The sequence below is a fragment of the Takifugu flavidus genome, chromosome 12 (assembly GCF_003711565.1).
Source record: "Takifugu flavidus isolate HTHZ2018 chromosome 12, ASM371156v2, whole genome shotgun sequence".
Classification (NCBI taxonomy): Eukaryota; Metazoa; Chordata; class Actinopteri; order Tetraodontiformes; family Tetraodontidae; genus Takifugu; species Takifugu flavidus.
Window position 1 is genome coordinate 64961 of NC_079531.1, and position 22383 is coordinate 87343.

General features: G+C 43.6%; 1 protein-coding gene across 5 annotated transcripts in view; it reads left to right on the forward strand.

Annotated features, from left to right (window-relative positions):
* The window catches only part of col4a4 (collagen, type IV, alpha 4), a 40770-nt gene that overhangs the window by 15560 nt on the left and 2827 nt on the right, over window positions 1-22383 (forward strand). For all 5 annotated transcript variants that reach the window (XM_057048486.1, XM_057048489.1, XM_057048487.1 and 2 more), the window contains 24 exons: window positions 77-237; window positions 309-381; window positions 2187-2293; window positions 2456-2639; window positions 2718-2786; window positions 2858-2965; window positions 3053-3121; window positions 3851-4000; window positions 4117-4278; window positions 4352-4519; window positions 4592-4735; window positions 4872-4979; window positions 10728-10906; window positions 11106-11169; window positions 11250-11324; window positions 11496-11603; window positions 14356-14463; window positions 16322-16393; window positions 17442-17570; window positions 17641-17748; window positions 17921-18076; window positions 18176-18424; window positions 21506-21622; window positions 21912-22100. In XM_057048486.1, the coding sequence (XP_056904466.1) occupies window positions 77-237; window positions 309-381; window positions 2187-2293; window positions 2456-2639; window positions 2718-2786; window positions 2858-2965; window positions 3053-3121; window positions 3851-4000; window positions 4117-4278; window positions 4352-4519; window positions 4592-4735; window positions 4872-4979; window positions 10728-10906; window positions 11106-11169; window positions 11250-11324; window positions 11496-11603; window positions 14356-14463; window positions 16322-16393; window positions 17442-17570; window positions 17641-17748; window positions 17921-18076; window positions 18176-18424; window positions 21506-21622; window positions 21912-22100 (3057 nt within the window). The remainder of the gene's footprint in view (window positions 1-76; window positions 238-308; window positions 382-2186; window positions 2294-2455; window positions 2640-2717; window positions 2787-2857; window positions 2966-3052; window positions 3122-3850; window positions 4001-4116; window positions 4279-4351; window positions 4520-4591; window positions 4736-4871; window positions 4980-10727; window positions 10907-11105; window positions 11170-11249; window positions 11325-11495; window positions 11604-14355; window positions 14464-16321; window positions 16394-17441; window positions 17571-17640; window positions 17749-17920; window positions 18077-18175; window positions 18425-21505; window positions 21623-21911; window positions 22101-22383) is intronic.

A 22383-nucleotide genomic window follows, 5' to 3' on the forward strand; every position in this document is an offset into this window, starting at 1 on the left:
TTTTTTTTGGAAAAATCGTGCCGCCCTAATTCTGACACGCTACCATTTATGACTGTTGTCTACCCATTTGTTGCAGGGAGTCAAGGAGACTGTTCTTGTGGGCCCCCAGTTGAAATTAGGGGCCAACCTGGTCCAGAGGGTAAGCAGGGGGCTCGAGGGACATCAGGAGCTCCGGGTGCCCCAGGCCCAAGAGGAGACAGAGGGTCACCTGGAGAGACAGGCCAGAGAGGACAGCAGGTGAGTTACCAGAGACTGCAGTAAGACTGGAAGATGATTGTAAGATGATTGCTTTAATTACTGACTTACAGGGGATTGCTGGATTCCCTGGTGTCAAAGGATTGAAAGGTCAGAAGGGGGATTTTACAGTCATTGATATTAAAGGTGAGTTTGATGATAAATTATTTCATAAATTATTTTACATTGTTTATTTGATTGATTAAAATTTATATGCAAATTACATTTCACTGATCCAAGACACTCAGAGTCTGCACAGGTGGAAATAAAGCTGTCTGCAGATGTGCTGTTTTGTATCACATTCAACATATTGTGAAAATGTCTGATCAGAATCAAATTATGAATTTCTGCATTCTGCCAAAGAAACTTGTTTTTTGCCCAGTCAGTCATACATCTGGTTTTCACCTGAAACCGACACTGACATTGGATTGGTCCACACCTACACAGTCACCAGCTTTTTTGACCTGGTTCCGTTGGCAGATCAACACCCTCAGGGGGACTACCCAGATGCAATGGCAGAGGCCAGCCATGTGTGGAGGGTACAGAGGGGGGAGGACAATGATTCTTAATAGTAATGTCATTAGGAGTACTGTTATCTATACAGGGTCTTGAAGACCCGTCCAAATGGAAAACCCTGTGCCTGCTGCAGATGGAGAGTGACAGATAAGTGAGGAAGTAACCAAGGATGTCCCAATATCATGATATGGGTGATTTGAACAAATAAAATTTCATTTTTAGAACCTGTCCCGTGATCCTTGAGAATGGACTAAATAAAACCAAAGTGATCAGTTCAGGTAGCCTCAAATCGTCCAGTAACTCATTCCATGACCAAGGAGCAGTATACCTGAAGGCTTTTTATTTATTTTTTTGGAACCAAGATTGGGTTGGCTCTAGGAACCATGTGGGGGACGTCCTGTGACCGCAAGCTATTGTGACTGGAGTCTTGCCACATGTAGGAACACAAATCGGCGGGAACCAGCCCAAGAAGATGTATATATATATATATATATAAAAAAATCTCTTCCTCGCCCTCCTGGGCGGTGCCTCCTTCCTTCAGACTCGGGTCCTCTACCAGAGGCCTGGGAGTCTGAGGGTTCTGCGCAGGATCTTAGCTGTTCCTAGGACTGAGCTCTTCTGGACAGAGATCTCTGATGTGGTTCCTGGTATCTGCTGGAGCATCTACTCAGGTTGAGTGTTACTGCCCCTAGTGTCCCGATCACCACTGGGACCACTAACCCTTCAGCCCTTGGTACTTCTCCAGCTTCTCGTGTTCCTCCTTCCTGATGTTGCTATCACTTGGGATTGCTACATCCATCACCACCACTGTCTTCTGGTGTTTATCCACCACCACTATGTCAGGCTGGTTGGCCACCGCCATCTTGTCAGTCTGGATCTGGAAGTCCCACAGGATCTTGGCCTGCTTGTTCTCCAGCACTTTTGGGGGTGTCTCCCACCTGGACCCTGGGACCTCCAGCCCATACTCAGTGCAGATGTTCCTGTATACTTTGACACTGGAGAGGCTAACTTAGGCAGGCCAAGCGTAGGAGCTGTTGCTGGTGTAAGGGATTTAGGTGAAAATGCTCCAACTAAATTGTGCCAACTGAAAAAATACACTTCTTTAAATGGAGGCTCTACAAAATTCTTTGGGAGTCTTTCTAGAAATAATCAATCTCAGTGCAATCTGTACCATGTAAGAGCGACTTGGACAAAAGGCTAGTGTGCACAATGGAGAACAGGTGGACAATCAGGCAGGTGACTCGTTTCAGGTCAAGTGACCTGAATTGAGAGTTACTTCTCAAAATAAAAGAGGAAATTACGAGACAAAACACAAAACCTCACTACGTTGTGACAAGATAACATCTGTAGTGATATGATATGTACAGGACTCATCAGGGATTGGCTATTTTTGTACTACACTATAGTACTGTGATCCTGTTTCTTTATGTCTGTAGGAGAAAAGGGGAATAGGGGCCCACAAGGACAATCTGGCAGACAAGGATTTACAGGAAGAAGAGGTTTTGATGGGTCTTCAGGTGTCCCTGGAGAACCTGGCCCCCAGGTGCGAACTTATGAGTAGATCAAGAAAGTAAAATTATTCATGTGTGTTATCACAGACCCATTTTATTAACCGTCTCTCATATCAGAAACTTCTTTTTAAACCTTTAAGTTTATTTTCAAAAGATAAGATCACTGTGTTGTCATTCTTATAATTTCTGTTCAGGGGGACAGTTTCCTTAGCTCTATCGGAGAACGAGGTCCTCCAGGCCTACCAGGGCCAAAGGGTTTATCTGGACCATCTGGAACCCAAGGACCAGGTGTTGTCGGAGCTGTGGGAAGGCGTGGAGACCCTGGAGATCCAGGGTCTCCAGGGCCCCCTGGTCCATCAGGACCAAAGGGATTAAGAGGTAGACTTGCAGATAGTTAATAGAATTTAATAATTAATCTTTAATAATTTCTTCCTTTTCCTGTTTCTCTTCCTATAGGTGATACTTTGCCCTGTGTACCAAGGAATCCAGGGGCACCTGGAGAGGATGGAGAGATAGGAGATGCAGGTATCCATACCGTTAATCTGTTAGACTTTATGCTGATTAGTCTGACACATAGTTCAACTGTCTCTCTGCAGGTTTTATCGGACAAGCAGGTCGTCCTGGTTTTCGTGGCATATCTGGACTAGATGGTGCTAAAGGTGACAAAGGATATTCTGGACTTTCTGGCTCACCTGGACGACAAGGTGTAAAATTTGTGACACTGGAAGTATACATTTACATTCAATTATAACAAATACTATGTTTACATATCTCCTTTCCTGGTCATCAAGGACCTTCAGGGATTGTTGGTAACATTGGAGAAGAAGGACCTGAGGGCTTCAGCTATGATGGCGATCCAGGTATGATTAATCTTTAAGTCCAATGACAAAGAACAGAAAGGTTTTGACTTTTGGATGAAGTATGGAGAGTTAAGTTGTAGAGCTAAAGAATGTCAAGTGTCTTCACAGAACAAAAAGTTCATCAAATGGTATAGTGAGTGATCAGATGTACAAATCCTTTTTGTACAAATCCTTTACAGACCACTTTTGAATCAAAATAATTAAGATGAATTTTTTGACATTATGGTAGTTACCATCATGTGAAGGATTGATTCTGAACTTAATACAGGAAAAATATGGATTCAGCTGGCTCCTCCAGGCAAGTTTGAAATTGGTAACACGAGTATGTTCAGAGGGATAGTGAGGAGCTAAGTAGCTAAGGCAAGCAGAAAATAACTGCTTAGACTAAAAGTTTGTCTCCTGTTGTCGAATCAATAAAAGATAATGTCTTTGTCTTTACTTAAATCGGGTGATGTGTAAGTGGGTAAATTACCTGACTTGTAATGTAGTATGCAATGAGTATTTTGTTGTTGAATGGTTGAGAACCCAGATTTTTCCTGAGCTGGAGAAACAAGTAAAGTTCCAGTAACCTCATTCTTTGCCTTGTTATAAGGTGTTTTGCAATTATTTAAAAAAAATGATTTCAAGCAAGTTTATAGTACATACATCATAGTACTATACACTATATACACTATACATACACTATAGTACATATACATCATCATTAAATTATTTAAATGTGTGCACTAGGCTCTCCCGGCTTCCCCGGATCTTCTGGACTCAGGGGTGCAGCTGGTGATTCAGAAGTGGGACCACAAGGACCTGTTGGCTTCCCAGGAGCAACTGGCTCTCAAGGGCCTAAAGGGGTTCCTGGTCAACCTGGCATTGATGGTCTTCAGGGTAAAGGAGCAATTCTTGAACAAAACAAATTAAAGGGATGTGGGGGTTATTTAAGTGATTTAAACATCAAGAATTTCTTTTTTATTACTTTAATTTATTCAGATTTATTTTCTCAGGACTTCATGGTTTAACTGGGAGCCCTGGACAAAAGGGTCAGAGAGGACAGGATGGGTCCCTTGGCATGCCTGGCCCTGTGGGGCATACACCCGATTTCTGTGAACCAGGAGAGCCAGGTTCTCAGGGGATGTTTGGTCCTAGGGGACCCATTGGACCACCTGGTAATGACTTAGCTGAGGTCAGTTTACTTTGTTTCAGGAATACTTGTGATGTCCCATCTCTGTTGCTCTTTAGGTTTTACAGGAGAAAAGGGTGAGATTGGGGATGATGGTTTTCCAGGATTTGGCTTTAAAGGCCCCAATGGTAAATCAGGAGCTACAGGTTTTCCCGGCTACCTTGGGCCTCAAGGCCCCTCTGGAACCATTGGAGACCCAGGATTGCCAGGACCTAAGGGTCAAAAAGGTAAGCTGTTCTCACCATCAGTTTTTCCTGCGTTAGTTCTGTGATGACAGGACTAACCCTGGATCTCTTCAGGTCTGAGCGGCCCTCAGGGAAATGTTGGAGCACCAGGGCCAGCTGGAGAAACTGGAGCTCCTGGAGCACTTGGAAGGAAAGGAGAGAGAGGGGTCAATGGACAAGATGGGGCTCCAGGGTGTCAGGGTCAGAAAGGAGTGAAAGGCAAGCACAAACAAAATCCTATCACTACGGTAACCTGTAAAATAAAGTCAGAGCCTGTTCCAACAAATATAAAATTTCATTTTTCCATGAAATAACATACGACACTATATTCAGTAATGTTGTTGTTCCCCGCTAGGCTTAAAGGGGATCCCGGGACTTATAGGAGATACCAAGTCTGTCTCTATCAAAGGAGAAATGGGAAGACGTGGGCCACCAGGCATCACTGGCTTTTCTGGACAAAGAGGTATGGATCAACTCCACACTGTATGATTCATGTTGATTAATGTGACATTTTTAGAATTATTTTCTTTTTCAATTTACTCATTACTTTTAATTTCCCCTAAATCGATGTGAATACTGAACTCATGTCATCTTTTCCATCAGGTAGAAATAAATTACAGCAATCCAGCCTAAATCAGACAAATATTCTCTTCTTTTATTGAAAAAAACCAGAATAACCGTTGATTTATTTTCAGCACTGTGGCCATATTAGCGAAGAGTCACTGTGTTTATGATCCACGTATCCCCTCTTCCCTTAAGGGTGAAGACTTCATGAGCTTCTTCACTGATAAAGTTCTAACCATTATCCCAACGGATGCTCGACCATCACCAGATGTGTTGATTGTGGGAACATACAGGGTCTTCAACCCTGAAACTCCATTACCCCTATATTTTTTACTGAATTGTCTTAATTCAGAAATCCCAGTCCACCACGTGTCCTTTAGATCCCATCCCAACACACCTGTTGAAGGATGTTCTACCATTGATAGGCAGTTCTGTCCTGGACCAGTGTGACGACCCTGGCTGTGTCTTCTCTGCCTGCCTCTCTGTTGTCTCCTCCCTTCTGCAGGCAGGGGGTGGACCAACTGCTAAGTGGTGATCCAGCTCACCTGGACTGATCAGCTGTGAGGGCTATAAATGCTCCACAGTCTGGGCAGTCACTCGCTTGCTTGGCTCCCTCCAGGACTGCTTGGGTGTTCTGCTTTGGTTTGTTGTTTTGCCTGATCAATCAATAAATTCCCTTTGTTCTAAAATCCATCCTGTGTGTTCTCCCTACTTTGTCTGATCCATGAGCTGGTTCATGACAAAATGGGGGCTCGTCCAATCGCTTAGGGAAAGGATTTGATTTAGAGGGAGGAATACACTTTGGGTGATGGTGTCAGGGCTTAGTTTTGATTACATTTTTGTGTTCAAGTTTTTCAGAAGACCGGTGAGTTTTTCTGGGTAGGTGTTTTTGGAGTCTCACCCCCTGGTAGGTTTATCCCATGGGTTCTGTGTAGGGAACCTGTGGTGGCAACTTTTATGTGGTGGTGAAAGTGAGTAGAGCTATATGCTCAGGTTCACGTCCAGGGGTTCCCTGGAAGTGGCTGAATAGCAGGTGCTTTCCAGCCCCGCTGGGTTCTGTGATTAAAAGCCTCTCACCGGTAACTGCTTGAAGACTAGGGTTGAGCTTAATTAGGACGATTTTTTTTTTTCCAGTCTATGGTAGAGGGGGTTGAGGACTCTTGTTTGGAGGTACAACGGAGTATGGCTTCCTTGGTGGAGGAGTTTGTTCAGTCTCCCACTGAGGAGTTGTTGGACCAATGCACCAAAGATCAACTTTTGAAAATTGCTGAGCACTTTGGAATTGAAATCACAGATAAAAAGCTGAAAGAAACGGTAAGGGTGGCTGTGAAAGAAAAGTTGATGGAAGATAAAATATTTGTAACAAAGGAGCTGAGTAAAAGATCTTTGTTCATGCCATCAGCTAGGGTGGAGTCTTTAACCTTTGAGCAACAAAAAGAACTTCTGAGGTTACAATTTGAACATGAAACTTTTAAACAGAATAGGGAATTGGAAATGGAAGTCATGAGGCAGAAAACTGAGAGAGCTAAACTTGAACTAGAGCAATGTCGACTAGATCTGTTAAAGGAAGGAAAGCTGGTAAATACTGGTTCTGTTCCGGAGAAGGGTGTTTTTGATGTACTAGCTAATTTACGTTTGGTTCCAAGCTTCACCGAGAGGGATCCAGATCTTTTTTTTTCCTTATTTGAGAGAGTGGCAGAGACCAGGGGTTGGTCTGATGACGATCGCACCCTCCTTCTTCAGTGTGTTCTGATTGGCAAGGCACAGGAAGCTTATGCCTCACTTTCCAAATCAGAGGGCCGAAACTATGACCATGTCAAGGCAGCGGTCTTGAGAGCATACGAATTGGTCCCTGAAGCTTATAGGCAGCGCTTTAGGAGTGTTCGTAAACAGGATACACAGACTCATGTGGAATTTGTGCGTGAGTTGGACACTCAATTTCATCGTTGGTGTGGTGCATCTGGCGTTGAAACCTTTGAACAACTGAGTAACCTCATTATTCTGGAGCAACTAAAAAGCTGTGTGCCTGACAGTATAGCTACCTTTATAAATGAAAGAAAGGTTAAAGTTCCTCAAAAAGCAGCTGTGCTAGCTGACGAGTATGTTTTGACTCATAAGAGCCATTTCCTCCCTGGGAGGCTGGAGTCAGTTTCACTTTCACCCCCCTGGGTTGAACGTCCATCTTGGAAAAGGTCTGAAGATGGTAGTACTTGTAATTATTGCAAGCGAAAGGGTCATTGGAAAAATGAGTGCCCTGACAAACCCAGGTCAAATGTTGGGCAGGTTAAGTCTAGTGTTTTGGTTGCACCACGGGGTATGTCTGGGGTTGCGCTGCAGTCCAAAACTGTGGATATGAAGGCAGGTTATTCCGCATTCCTTTCTAAAGGCTTGGTGTCCATTCCAGGGAGTGATAGAAAGATTTCTGTGACCATTTTACGAGACACGGGTGCGTTAGACTCTTTTGTGCGAGAGGCAATCTTGCCTTTTAGCTCAGATACTGATACTGGTAAGTGTGTGGTTGTCCGTGGAATGGGTTTGGTCCCTCTTTTTGTCCGATTACACAAAATGGAACTTACCTCTGCCTTGGTGTCAGGTGAGGTAGAAGTGGCTGTTCGCCCTGAACTTCCTGTTGATGGGGTAGACCTGATCCTTGGTAATGACTTGGCAGGTGATTGGGTGTGGCCAGATCAGGTGGGGTTCCAGGCCGACCATGCTCCTGTTCTGGTGCCCTCCATGTCCCAGGAGTGTGCCACTGTGTCAGAAGTGTTTACCGCCTGTGCAGTAACCCGTGCTATGGCCCAAGCTAACATTAGTGCTGCTTGTGAAAAGAAGGCCGAGAAAATGCCTCTTTTCATACCTGTCCCTCTGCAGTCTCTCCCACATGGTGAGTTGAATAAGGAGCAGAAAGTAGATTCTTCATTGAGAGGGTTGTTTGACCAAGTTTTTCCCATGGAGGACTTTAATGATGCTTCTCAGGGTTACTTTATACTCCATGACCTTCTGGTGAGGAAATGGGTTCCTCATATGGACAACCTCTTGGGCAAAGCTGTCATCCAGATACTGGTACCGTTAAAATTCAGAGACCTGGTGTTAAAGACATCACATGATGATATTGCAGGGCACATGGGGGTCAGGAAAACCTGCGCTCGCATCCTGGGTTGTTTTTTTTGGCCTCGTTTAAGACGGGATGTTTCAGATTTTGTCAAAACTTGTCATACTTGTCAGTTGACCAGTAAGCCTAACCAGTCCATTGCTCCAGCACCGCTGTATCCAATTCCAGCTATTGGTTTGCCAATGGAATATTTAATCATTGATTGTGTGGGACCGTTGCCTCCTTCAAAGTCTGGTAGCCAATATCTGTTAACGGTCATGTGCCAAGCTACCCGTTACCCTGCTGCGTACCCGTTGCGATCGATAACTGCTAAATCCGTAGTTAAGGCGCTGACTCAGTTTATTTCAGTGTTTGGCATTCCAAAAGTGGTGCAAAGTGATCAAGGCTCCAATTTCACTTCTAAGTTGTTTGCACAGGCATTACAGCAATTGAACATCCGTCACAATGTTTCGTCTGCATACCATCCAGAAAGCCAGGGTGCTTTAGAGCGTTTTCATCAAACCTTGAAATCACTCCTGCGTTCTTTCTGCACGGAGCTTGGTCGTGATTGGGAGGAGGGATTGCCATGGTTGCTGCTTTCGGCCAGAGAGGTGGTTCAGGAAAGTACGGGGTTTAGCCCTAATGATTTGATTTTTGGACACACGGTGCGTGGACCTTTGGCTGTGTTGCAACCAGAGTGTCAACCCTCTACGCCACCACAAAACTTAATTGAGTATATTGATGGTTTTAGACACAGATTGTATGTAGCTAGGCACTTGGCAAAAGAGAAATTACAAACTTCCCAGAAGAAGATGAAGGCATGGTTTGACCGTTGTGCTGAGCAACGGCAGTTTACACCTGGGGACCAAGTCCTGGTTTTGTTGCCAGTAGTGGGTTCACCATTTCAAGCTCGTTTTGCTGGCCCGTTTACTGTATTGCACAAGGTCTCTGAGCGGGACTATATGGTTGCTATGCCTAAACGGAGGAAAATTTGTCATGTCAACCTGATGAAGCCTTATTTTGTTCGAGCCACACTGCCTGTGGGTGCACGTACATATCTGTCAGGGGGAAACCCAGCTCTTTGTGTTAATAAGGCCGCTGACCAGGTTGGTGCTGGTGGGGGGTCAGCAGAGGGAGAAGGGGAGTGTCAATTGGCTTTTGATACTGTCAAGTCCCTCCTGTGTGCTTGTCCAGTGCTGGCTGCCCCACAGTTTGATAAGCCTTTCATACTGCAGGTTGATGCCAGTAATGTAGGAGCAGGTGCGGTCCTCTTACAGGAGGAAAAATCTGGTGTCAACAAACCTGTCAGTTTTTTTTCCCGAAAGTTCAATTCCCACCAATTGAACTATTCGGTGATTGAGAAAGAGGCACTTGCCTTGATTTGGGCTCTGAGGCATTTTGAGGTGTACCTAAATACGGGTGCTCCCGTGAAAGTGTACACTGATCATAACCCGTTAACATTTTTACAGACCCTACAAAATCCAAACCAGCGTCTGATGAGGTGGGCCTTATATTTGCAGCCCTATCAGCTCGATATTTGTCACATCAAGGGCACGGAGAATGGTATGGCGGATGCCCTGTCTCGTGCTTTTTGAGTGGTAGAGATCTTACTGTTGGTTAGTCTGCCCTGTCTGTTTTCTTAGGTACAAGGTCGCCGAAGCCTAAGGGAATTTCTTCTGCAGGGTTAAGTACTCTGTCTTTTCAGGTGGTGACAGCATACCCTACCAACTTAAGGAATTTGGCCACAAGGTAACTGTAGCCACCTGAATCTAAATACTAATACAGTAGTTTTTTTTGCTTAGGTTCCGGGGTCAGTTTTGGGTACGTTTTTTCGGATGACCTTGGTGGTCTCCGTTCTTATGGGTGGGGGTGTGACGACCCTGGCTGTGTCTTCTCTGCCTGCCTCTCTGTTGTCTCCTCCCTTCTGCAGGCAGGGGGTGGACCAACTGCTAAGTGGTGATCCAGCTCACCTGGACTGATCAGCTGTGAGGGCTATAAATGCTCCACAGTCTGGGCAGTCACTCGCTTGCTTGGCTCCCACCAGGACTGCTTGGGTGTTCTGCTTTGGTTTGTTGTTTTGCCTGATCAATCAATAAATTCCCTTTGTTCTAAAATCCATCCTGTGTGTTCTCCCTACTTTGTCTGATCCATGAGCTGGTTCATGACACCAGATCAATGGTTCTTTAGTGTCAGGTTATGTACCCCGGTCCTACAAGGTGGCAGTGATTAAGCCGTTGCTTAAAAACCATCACTGGATCCTGATGTCTTAGCAAATTATAGGCCGATATCCAACCTTCCTTTGATCTCTAAAGTTCTAGAGAAGGTGGTGGTGACTCAGTTACTGGAGCACCTGCAGAGGAACAGCCTGTTTGAGATGTTTCAGTCAGGCTTTAGAGCTCATCACAGCACAGAAACAGCACTTCTTAAAGTCACTAATGATCTTCTCATAGCTTCAGATCATGGACTGGTCTCTATGCTGGTTCTGCTGGACCTCAGTGCTGCTTTTGATTTTTTTTTCCCCCAAAATCAGTTACAATGATGCTCATATCATTACAGGAAGCAAAGGAGTTCAAGGAAAGACTGGTAACCCAGGATATCCAGGCATAAATGGAAATCTGGGCATCAGAGGTCTCCCAGGACTACTTGGTGCCTGTGGCAAACCAGGACCACCTGGATCACCTGGACTACCTGGACTTCCAGGCTTTTTTGGCTTTCCAGGAGAAATGGGAGATCATGTAAGCTTTAAACCTCAAATAATTCCAATATTCAGTGAAATTTCTGGTAGCAACTGAAACTCAAATTACTCTTTGAAACAAGTTGGAAAGAGTTTTTGTTCTTCCAATTTTAATTTTTTGGCAAGATTTTAATCAGTTTATAGGTAAACAATGTAAAATCTATTTGGATAAAATATGGCAACCTGCTTTTGGTCTTAAGGGTGACCCTGGATGTCCAGGACAGGATGGAGCACCAGGTAACCAAGGCTATACTGGACCCAAAGGTGGGAACTGACCTTAAACCCAACTGACAAAATTACTAAAACTTGAATATCAATATTTGATTCTTGATGCTTGTTTTCAGGTGATAAAGGAGACTCTTTCAGCTGTTCTGGTCTGGTTGGAGACAGGGGGCCACCAGGAGATGATGGACCCACAGGTGATGCTCTGGATTTGGTTTTAGAAAATAAAGACGAAAATAAAATCAAATTTGTTTGTTAAATTCTGATTCAGACTGAAATCACCTTCACTAGTTGGCTGTGATCATTGTTTTGAGTTCTTGAACATGACAAGAATTAAGATATATATTTTTTATTACTTATTAAACTAGGACTTTCAGGAGCACCGGGGGATCCTGGAGGAGCTGGTTTAATTGGTAGTCCAGGACATATTGGATACAAAGGAGACACAGGCCAGCGAGGGGAGCCTGGGGAAGAAGGTACCTTACTAAAATTAGAGGTTAATTTCATTTGAGGATGATCCGAGTGAAGTGACCTGTAGCAGTTGTTTCAGTACATATTATTGCATAAAGGACTTAAAGGGGACCTCTCTGCCCCATGTCCATGATGCAGTGGAAAAAATAAATAAATCAGGAATTTCTTGTATCGCTTCAGGAGTGAGTTTAAAAACAAAGGATTTTGGAGACAAAGTCGTGAAATCTGCTACGCCTGCTGATGTAAAGTCCAGACCAGATGACAGAGTCAGTAACTGAACAGCACCTCAATGAAATGACTCTGAAAGTCAGTGTGAGCAAGGCACAAGTTACAAGATAGAGCTTCCATTATTTACCGGTAACTAGCACAGCTCAGATATGCCTGGCTAGATTGAAGTGAAGTCAATATCTCAAACCTTTTGCTGTGTTCCTCAAACAATTGCCAGCAGAATATTTCTCAAAGCATCACAGTGCCTCCACCAGCTGACAATGACATCTACAACTTGCCATCTGAGGATTTGTAGGTTGCAGGTCTTGTTTGAGCCACTATCTGGAGGGGGTGGAAAGCTTGCCGTTACAAAGATGGCCATGTAGCAGGAGAAAATATAGGCACAGCATTGGGTGTGGCCTGATAAGGTGAAAGTTAGTGACATAGGAAATTCAGGGCTGGCCTGTAATATCAGCAGATAAGTTGTTAAACATCCAGTTTATTTCTATTTCCCCACTACTTTGAGGATAGTAGTTAAACAGCAGTAATGATTAATGTCCCGAGCAACTAAGAAGTAAAAAAAAAAACATGTTCAGTCACTAGTTCCACCGGATAACTTTGACAGTTGAACACATTTGTCAGGAATGAAGTAGCAGCAGCAGTTTCTTTGAGGTAAACAACACTTCTGGCCACTCACAAATTAGCTATCAAAGCAATTGTCTGTTGAAGCAAAGTGGTACAGGCCAATTAATTCATCTTCGGCTAATTTTTCCCAAGCTACTTTGGGATGGGGAACCAGTTTCATGAGGGCGGCTGTGGAAGTTTTGTCATCCTGGCAGCAGGTGGTGCGTGATGTATGCCTAGATCAGACCACATAAATCAGACATGGTGTCATGGATCCATTTGGTGTCTTGTATCGACCATATGGCCATACTACAAGTATGAACTCACCCACCCACCCAAACATCGTCTGCTGTTGCCAAGAGCAATGGCACTGGTCAGGGAGGCAGAACAATGCGAGTTCTTTAGGACCACATTATAGAACATGTATAAAACAAAACAATTCTGACACGTGCTCATGAAGAGATTAGATTGCCAATCTTTGCTTATGTCGCAGTACAAGTGGTAAAGACACATGTTCTGCAATGCAACAACTCATAATCAGGTGCAACAGTCAACGGTTCACTGCAACACGTGTCGGGTCAGAATCGGGCTAAATTAATATTGTCTGATGCCGACACTAACAACAGCATCAAAATCAATGTCTTTGCAAGGTCCGGTTTGTGATGGGGTCCTGTATCCATGCACACATGTTCGTTAGCTTGAAACCTTGTTTGAGACTGAGCACTGATCCGGGGGAAACAACAGCTACAGCTGGGTGCTGTTTGCATAGCAGTGGTTTGGGAGCAGAAGACTGGCCACAACAAGGTCGCGTATACGTTAAGGAGCAGTGGTCCTAGCACCAGTCTTTTGGGGACCCCATTGAGAGCTGACGACAAGCATTTCCAACTCAGTTGAATTAAATTTCATTTTCGCTCTTCCTCTACATTCACCAACTCATTTAAATACTGCTGTTTGCACTGTCATGACCACTTGGTTCCGAATGACCACAACATAAACAGGGAGACCAAGCACTTTTAACAAAAAGGGATTTATTGAAAAGTAAAGTGAACAGTCAATGGTAACGGTGAAAGCAGTAGGGTGCAACAGGGTATAATCAGAATCCAACGAGGGTAATCCCAACGAGGCTTTAACAATGGGACTGGCACTCTCCAGTGGACGCGTTCGGCAAGGTTTCCAATTTCGTTCGGCAGCAGCTGACCCTCAGCCCGATCAGCCCCATCTCCGTCCTGAACACGGGTTTTTAAGCCATCACTGGTTCATCAGGTTAATGAGCCCCACCCGGAGTGGTGGCCTCCCAAACAGGTCCAGACAGCTCCATCTGCAGGCCAAGCACAACACCAGACCAGGCGCAGCCAAAGACACCATATCCCAAATATTAAACCCAGACGTGAGGCCACCTAGTGGGCCGTCACAGCACCTCTGGGACCTTGGGCAAATTTCTTTAGTGGATCACCTGCAAGTACAAGTACACAAAATCTTACCATGCACATGCAATTTAGCGCTTCTTATCATACATCATTGTAAAGTTAGCCTTCTTAAACTAGTAGGTTATCCAACCTTTTTGTCCTGCTTTGAAAACTAAAAGATGCCACACCCACCAAACACCTGGAGAGAGAGTTTTTTGGGTGTGACTCCACATTCCAAATGTTTTAGCATAGTAACTAGCACCATCGACTAAAATGCAACAGTATTCAGTTGTTCAAATCTAATATGAATAGAGGGACACCAAGTATGAAAGGCAGTAAATAAAACATAATGTCTGCTTAGCTTAGTAGCACAACATACGTTTTATCAATGATGAAAAAAAAAATACACCTAAAAAAAACACGAAGCTGCACCTGAGAATTTGTACCTGGGTCCTAGCAGCACAGAAACCATAGCCTGTGGCAGTTCATGCAACTCTGTGCTACGTCTGTACACTTGTAGGTGTGGTTGGTCCCCCAGGTCCCAGAGGTCATCCAGGATTTCCAGGTTTTCCTGGTAGAACAGGAGCTGATGGTCCTCCAGGACCACAAGGATGTCAGGGACTCCAAGGTCAGTGTTTCAAGAAAGAACTGGTCTTCAAGACTGATGGAAGTTCCAGTTCTATAACTTTCACTTGTTTTAGACCATCAGTATTGTACTATTGTGTGCATGTAACATTTTTTCATGAGAGTAAATCATTGATTAAACGTTAGATGATTTTATTTGAAATATTTTCACTCAGCACGTTTACATACAGAGATTAAATAAAATATGGTCATAATTACATTTTGGTGTCTTGTAGGGCTGCTCGATTATGGCAAAAAAAGAAAATCACAATTTTGATTCATATAATTATTGAAAATGATCACTGATTTGAGAATTTGCTTTTTGAACTTCAAAAAAGGTTTTGCTTTTTAACCCATTGAATGTTTAATTTGCAGGTAAACTGCAAAAAAAATACATTAAATAAATAAGAATATTAAAAAGATAAATATCAAAAATCAAAAGAGGGAGTGGCAAGATATGAGGAAACTAACTTTGTTGCTTTTATGATCCTTTATCGCTTGGTCATAAACTAAAGCAAAAGCATCTAACAAACCTAACAAAGTTTGTTCCATGTCTGACTCTTCAACACATAAGTTCACCACACCAACACACCTTTATCTAAAAAGAAACCCTTTTTTTTACAAAAACAATGCTTTTCACTGAAAACTTGCTGAAAGAACCTGTAAAAGGTTGAGTGCACATCTGCATTCAGGTCACAGGACAGAAAGAGCAGCCCAGCGTCCTGCCAGAATCCTTTCCTTGTCCCAGTTTACATGCAAATGGAAAAGAAATAGTTCCTGGAAAGGCTTCTTCCTCTAGTAGATGGCAACATGCATCTCGTCAGTGGGTTTGTACGGACCTCTTTACAGTTACATTATAAAAAACAACTGTTGTCAGGCAGAAAAATCACTCATGGTGCAGCACGAGTGGATGATTGAGAATCTACACACACCTCATGGTGCAGCGTTGATCTTCTCATTTCTAATGTACACTTTTGTTAGGGTGAGCCACAAGCAGGCAATCCAGTAAAGCTCAAATATTTCAGGACTTAAGCAGGCCTTCAACAACATCCATTAATTGGCCAAAAACAAAGTGTAACAGAAAAACTCAGGAATGCAGAAAAATCCTTCTGATTCTAATTTACAAAAACAGAACCGCAGGCATAAAACGCACGTTGCACACTCACCGAGGTGCTGGCAGACCATCGGAAACACACTGGCACAGGCAGAAAGGCTGACTGGCCTAAAGAGCCACCAACTAATCACCTCTAACAGAAAACAGGTACTCACAAAATGGAAGGAAACCAGAACAAAACCAGATGGGTGGAGTCCCTACACAAGACAATGGTGGAAAGACACACACATACTAACACAAACTTACTAATCATAACAACTTTACTTATTTTGCTGATAAGATGTGTGTTATTCCTTGATGAGGTTGAACATGAGAACATGCTAATGCTAGTTTTCCTGAATGTTTTTGTCCTGGGACATACACCAATGCAAAGTTTGTGGAACATCTGCACGTGTTGTCCAGTTTAAATTAGATTAAGCTGTTTACATGCCAAATGATATCCTCTAGCGTTATTTATGTATCCTATTTGGATATGCAGTGCAGCAATATCAGTCTGACTACCGTGTTTCTAATTAGTTGTCCAGTTACGGTTGGAATGAGGCAATAACTAATTATTTTAGCATCATGTAAATGGACTGTCACTCACCTCACATTCTACGAATGTTTTAGACAGCGTTGATATCTGAGCCGATCACGATGGGTAAAGCATAAATATTAAATAATGGTCATCAACAAGGTTGGGATTTTCTACATAGACGTAAAGAAGTCCTAAAGATTTTTAGAATCTTAATATGCTTTGCTCGTTTAGGTCCTCCTGGCCCGCTGGGACTTCACGGACTCGATGGGCTAAAAGGAGTCAAAGGAGACATCGGAACCAGGGGTACAAGTCTCCCAGCTCCACTTACACAATGGAACTCTTTATCAGTCCTAACCCTAACCCTAACTCTTTATCAGTCCTAACCCTAACCCTAACCCTTTATCAGTCCTAACCCTAACCCTAACCCTTTATCAGTCCTAACCCTAACCCTTTATCAGTCCTAACCCTAACCCTTTATCAGTCCTAACCCTAACCCTTTATCAGTCCTAACCCTAACCCTAACTCTTTATCAGCCCTAACCCTAACCCTAACCCTTTATCAGTCCTAACCCTAACCCTTTATCAGTCCTAACCCTACCCTTTATCAGTCCTAACCCTAACCCTTACCCTAACCCTTTATCAGCCCTAACCCTAACCCTTTATCAGCCCTAACCCTAACCCTTACCCTAACCCTTTATCAGTCCTAACCCTAACCCTTTATCAGTCCTAACCCTAACCCTAACCCTTTATCAGTCCTAACCCTAACCCTTTATCAGCCCTAACCCTAACCCTAACCCTTTATCAGTCCTAACCCTAACCCTTACCCCAACCCTTTATCAGCCCTAACCCTAACCCTAACTCTTTATCAGCCTAACCCTAACCCTTACCCTAACCCTTTATCAGTCCTAACCCTAACCCTAACCCTTTATCAGTCCTAACCCTAACCCTTTATCAGTCCTAACCCTAACCCTAACCCTTTATCGGTCCTAACCCTAACCCTAACCCTTTATCAGTCCATTGGAGATTTCTGCCATCTAAGGGAAAGTTTTCCGTTAGCAAAATTGCTTAAATGAACATTGAATATAACGAGCTTAAGTTGTAAATAATTCATTCATTGCAGAATATTCGACATTTTCGTTGCATGGACAATTGCTTCCAGTTTTCCTCTGAACAAGAAGTGATTGGAAGACAGATAATTAATATTTGATTGTTTGTCATCAGGATAAGAGTGAATTAATGAGCCATAGTTGTGGTGTTCGGATCAATGCTCCTTTGGGTCTGGACAGATGTTGACCAGTGTGTTTCCTACGTTCTCTTAATGAGGTTGGAGAAAAATAATAGCAATTGTTTAGGTTTAGGAGTTATGGGTCCACAAGGATCAAATGGTCTTCCAGGAGAAAAGGGCCCTCCAGGCCCTCCAGGACCCCCTGGATCATCACAGCCTGGCCCACCTGGACCTGCAGGCACCCCAGGATCCAAAGGCCTGTAGCACTTTAATTTATCCACTTTTAAACAGAACTCAAGCAAATTATTGACTATGTGTTGTTTTAGGCCCAGTAGGATATTTTGGACCGCCTGGTAAGCCTGGTCCAGACTGTAAAGACCCGGTTCCAGGTTCTCAAGGGGATACTGGTAGTATGGGACCAGATGGAGAGCAAGGTCAGATTTAAATTTCAGGTTTAAAAAAACTATATATTAATGATAGTTGTATAATAGCAAATTGCTGAAGTGTATAAATGGAGGTTTTTCCCACATATTTATGTTTTTCGTACACGATTTCATAAATGATATTTGCAAAGAAAAGGTTCACATTTTATCCTTAATGTTTTAGGGTGTCCTGGAGAGATGGGCAGTCCAGGAACAAACCTTCCAATACCTGGAGATGATGGAGACAATGGAGACACTGGACCTCAGGGGCCAAAAGGTAAAGCAGGAAATCCGGGACCTAAAGGAACACCAGGCAATCCTGGAAATCCAGGACTGAAAGGTACCTAAATGCTGACTATGGTATTTTACTCTGAATCTGGAGGATTAAAAACAAAGAAGGTTGTCTGAAGCTTCAGCATTTTTTCATGTGTGTGGTCAGGTCAGCAAGGGTCTCCGGGCTTAATGGGCTTGCCAGGGAATCGGGGTGCCCGAGGTTTTATTGGCTCCAGTGGAGCACCAGGACCAAAGGGATTTGTGGGACCAGTGGGTCCCAAAGGTGAGAAAGGACAAGTCTTACCCTGCCACAGTGTTAGTCAACCACCAATGGGCCTCAGAGGAGAGTCGGGGCTCTATGGACAACCTGGAGTCCAAGGTCTTCCGGGAGAAACTGGCCAGAGAGGTTCCAAAGGTGAGATAGAATTACAATTAATTACATGTTAAATAAAAAAAATTATTGTACATCAATGAAGCAACATTAACTATTGTCAATTCAATCAATCAATCAATTTTTATTTATATAGCATATTTTACAATCAAAATGGTCTCTAGACCCTCTCCAGAATCCCAGGGCCTGACCCCCAACAAGCAACAGTGGCAGGAAAAACTCCCCTTTAACAGGAAGAAACCGTGAGCAGGACCAGGCTGATGTATCATGTACAGGACATACATAGAATTGAAATCACGTTATGGTGAAATCCCAAACATGTAGTGGAAAATAAACACACCTCAGCAGAAATAAAACAGGAGAGAAACTGTCAAACAATGGCAGATGTTCAAATGTACTAAATTTGAATTAGGAAATGATGAAATAAGATGCACTTCAAAATGTTTTGGGAAAAAAGAACTTCTTTACATGACTGAGTCAGTTATCAGAAGTCTTTCCTCAAAACCTCAGCTAGCTTGATCTTCTCAAACTTTGACGTGGTGCCAAAGCACCGAAACATTGACCGACACCCACAAAGGCATTTGTGTACATCACCAGATGAGCTAGGGTTAGGGTTGGTTAGGGTTAGGGTTGTGTACATCACCAGATGAATTATGGTTAGGGTTGGTTAGGGTTAGGGTTGTGTACATCACCAGATGAATTATGGTTAGGGTTGGTTAGGGTTAGGGTTGTGTACATCACCAGATGAGCTAGGGTTAGGGTTGGTTAGGGTTAGGGTTGTGTACATCACCAGATGAATTATGGTTAGGGTTGGTTAGGGTTAGGGTTGTGTACATCACCAGATGAGCTAGGTTAGGGTTGGTTAGGGTTAGGGTTGTGTACATCACCAGATGAGCTAGGGTTAGGGTTGGTTTCGGGTTAGGGTTGTGTACATCACCAGATGAGTTATGGTTAGGGTTGGTTAGGGTTAGGGTTGTGTACATCACCAGATGAATTATGGTTAGGGTTGGTTAGGGTTAGGGTTGTGTACATCACCAGATGGGTCAGGGTTAGGGTTGGTTAGGGTTAGGGTTGTGTACATCACCAGATGGGTTAGGGTTGGTTAGGGTTAGGGTTGTGTACATCACCAGATGAGTTATGGTTAGGGTTGGTTAGGGTTAGGGTTGTGTACATCACCAGATGGGTTAGGGTTGGTTAGGGTTAGGGTTGTGTACATCACCAGATGGGTTAGGGTTGGTTAGGGTTAAGGTTGTGTACATCACCAGATGAGTTATGGTTAGGGTTGGTTAGGGTTAGGGTGTGTACATCACCAGATGAATTATGGTTAGGGTTGGTTAGGGTTAGGGTTGTGTACATCACCAGATGGGTCAGGGTTAGGGTTGTGTACATCACCAGATGGGTTAGGGTTGGTTAGGGTTAGGGTTGTGTACATCACCAGATGAGTTATGGTTAGGGTTGGTTAGGGTTAGGGTTGTGTACATCACCAGATGGGTCAGGGTTAGGGTTGGTTAGGGTTAGGGTTAGGGTTGTGTACATCACCAGATGAGTTAGGGTTGGTTAGGGTTAGAGTTGTGTACATCACCAGATGGGTCAGGGTTAGGGTTGGTTAGGGTTAGGGTTGTGTACATCACCAGATGAGTTAAGGTTAGGGTTGTTTAGGGTTGTGTACATCACCAGATGGGTCAGGGTTAGGGTTGGTTAGGGTTAGGGTTGTGTACATCACCAGATGAGTTAGGGTTAGGGTTGGTTAGGGTTGTGTACATCACCAGATGAGTTATGGTTGGTTAGGGTTGGTTAGGGTTAGAGTTGTGTACATCACCAGATGGGTCAGGGTTAGGGTTGGTTAGGGTTAGGGTTGTGTACATCACCAGATGAGTTAGGGTTAGGGTTGGTTAGGGTTGTGTACATCACCAGATGAGTTATGGTTGGTTAGGGTTGGAGTTGTGTACATCACCAGATGGGTCAGGGTTAGGGTTGGTTAGGGTTAGGGTTGTGTACATCACCAGATGAATTATGGTTAGGGTTGGTTAGGGTTAGGGTTGTGTACATCACCAGATGGGTTAGGGTTGGTTAGGGTTAGGGTTGTGTACATCACCAGATGGGTTAGGGTTGGTTAGGGTTAGGGTTGTGTACATCACCAGATGGGTTAGGGTTGGTTAGGGTTAAGGTTGTGTACATCACCAGATGAGTTATGGTTAGGGTTGGTTAGGGTTAGGGTGTGTACATCACCAGATGAATTATGGTTAGGGTTGGTTAGGGTTAGAGTTGTGTACATCACCAGATGGGTCAGGGTTAGGGTTGGTTAGGGTTAGGGTTGTGTACATCACCAGATGAGTTAGGGTTAGGGTTGTTTAGGTTGTGTACATCACCAGATGAGTTAGGGTTGGTTAGGGTTGGTTAGGGTTAGAGTTGTGTACATCACCAGATGGGTCAGGGTTAGGGTTGGTTAGGGTTAGGGTTGTGTACATCACCAGATGAGTTAGGGTTGGTTAGGGTTGTTTAGGGTTAGAGTTGTGTACATCACCAGATGAGTTAGGGTTAGTTAGGGTTAGGGTTAGGGTTGGTTAGGGTTAGTACTACTACTACTACTATCAGCTGCTGGAAAACGGTTTTTAAACATCAGGAACATTTTCAAAGACGTTTTCATGAATATTTCACCTTTTCTGTATTTTCTGGCATTGAGAAGATGCTCGATATTCCGTTCTTTCATTATTTTAAGCATGTAATGAGTTTCAGCCTCATGCACTTTTTGGCAGAGGTGCAAATGTAATACAATGATACAAATCATATAAAGCTGTTTCCATTAACTGAGACTATTGGTGGGTTCAACTGCTTTCTCATAAACCGATATCTGATACCAGCTAACAGTTTATGCTGTTAATACTGTATGATCATTTAAGTAATCCAGAGACTTCATTTAAACTGTCGGTTATCTGATAATCATTTAATTAGTGTGCATGTAAACACATTTAATGCAAGTTTGATCGTTTCTCAATAAGTTGGGTGAAAGAAAAAACTGAGCTGATGAATTAAGTATCGAAGAACAAACAAGTTGACCAGTTTTTGTGTTCTTGGAGCTGAATTGAATATGGTTCTTGGTCTTAGGTAGTAAAGGAGACATGGGGGCAGGGGGACCAGTTGGCTTTGATGGACCCCCAGGTCCTCATGGAGATCGAGGACCACCTGGACAGCTGGGTGAAAGGGGAGCAGTTGGAGACAAAGGTGAGTCTTTGACCGATCTTCCATAATCAGGATGTGCATCTCATTTGGAAACATTCAGGTAGGGTTAGGGTTAGGGTTAGCTTGGGTTAGGGTTAGCTTGGGTGAACAGAAGGCAATTTGGTCTTCGTGGTGGTTTCAGGTGTTCATACATACTGTCACCAACTGAAAGGTTTCAACTATCGATTCTTAGCCACTGTAGTTAGCACTAACGTTACAGCAATTGGTTGGAACAGCTACATTTGGGCATGTGCGTATTATTGCGTGTTTTCATACCTTCTTGTTGCTGTAGGCGATCCTGGGCCATCCGGTGAACCAGGACTACCAGGCCCAAGAAAAGTGTTGAATTATGGCTTCATATTGGTGAGGCACAGCCAAACCAAGCAGATTCCTTCCTGTCCCTTGAACATGAGGGTCCTGTGGGTTGGCTACAGTCTGTTGTATTTGGAAGGTCAGGAAAAGGCTCACACTCAGGATTTGGGTACGTTTACGCTGGCATGTTAAAATTTACAGTGACGATTCAGAATCTGGCCTTTGAGGGTTAGGGTTAGGGTTAACCCTAACCCTCAAAGGCCAGATTCTGAAACTAACCCTCATGCAGAACCAGTTTTTAAAATGTTATTAAAATGATGATTTGCAGAAATAGGAAATAATTAAAGTAATCTGAATATCAAACTGGTCCAGTTTGTGAAGATGACTTCAAGAGTACCGTATTTTCTGGACTATATGTCGCTCCGGAGTTTAAGTCGCAGCAGCCAAAAAAT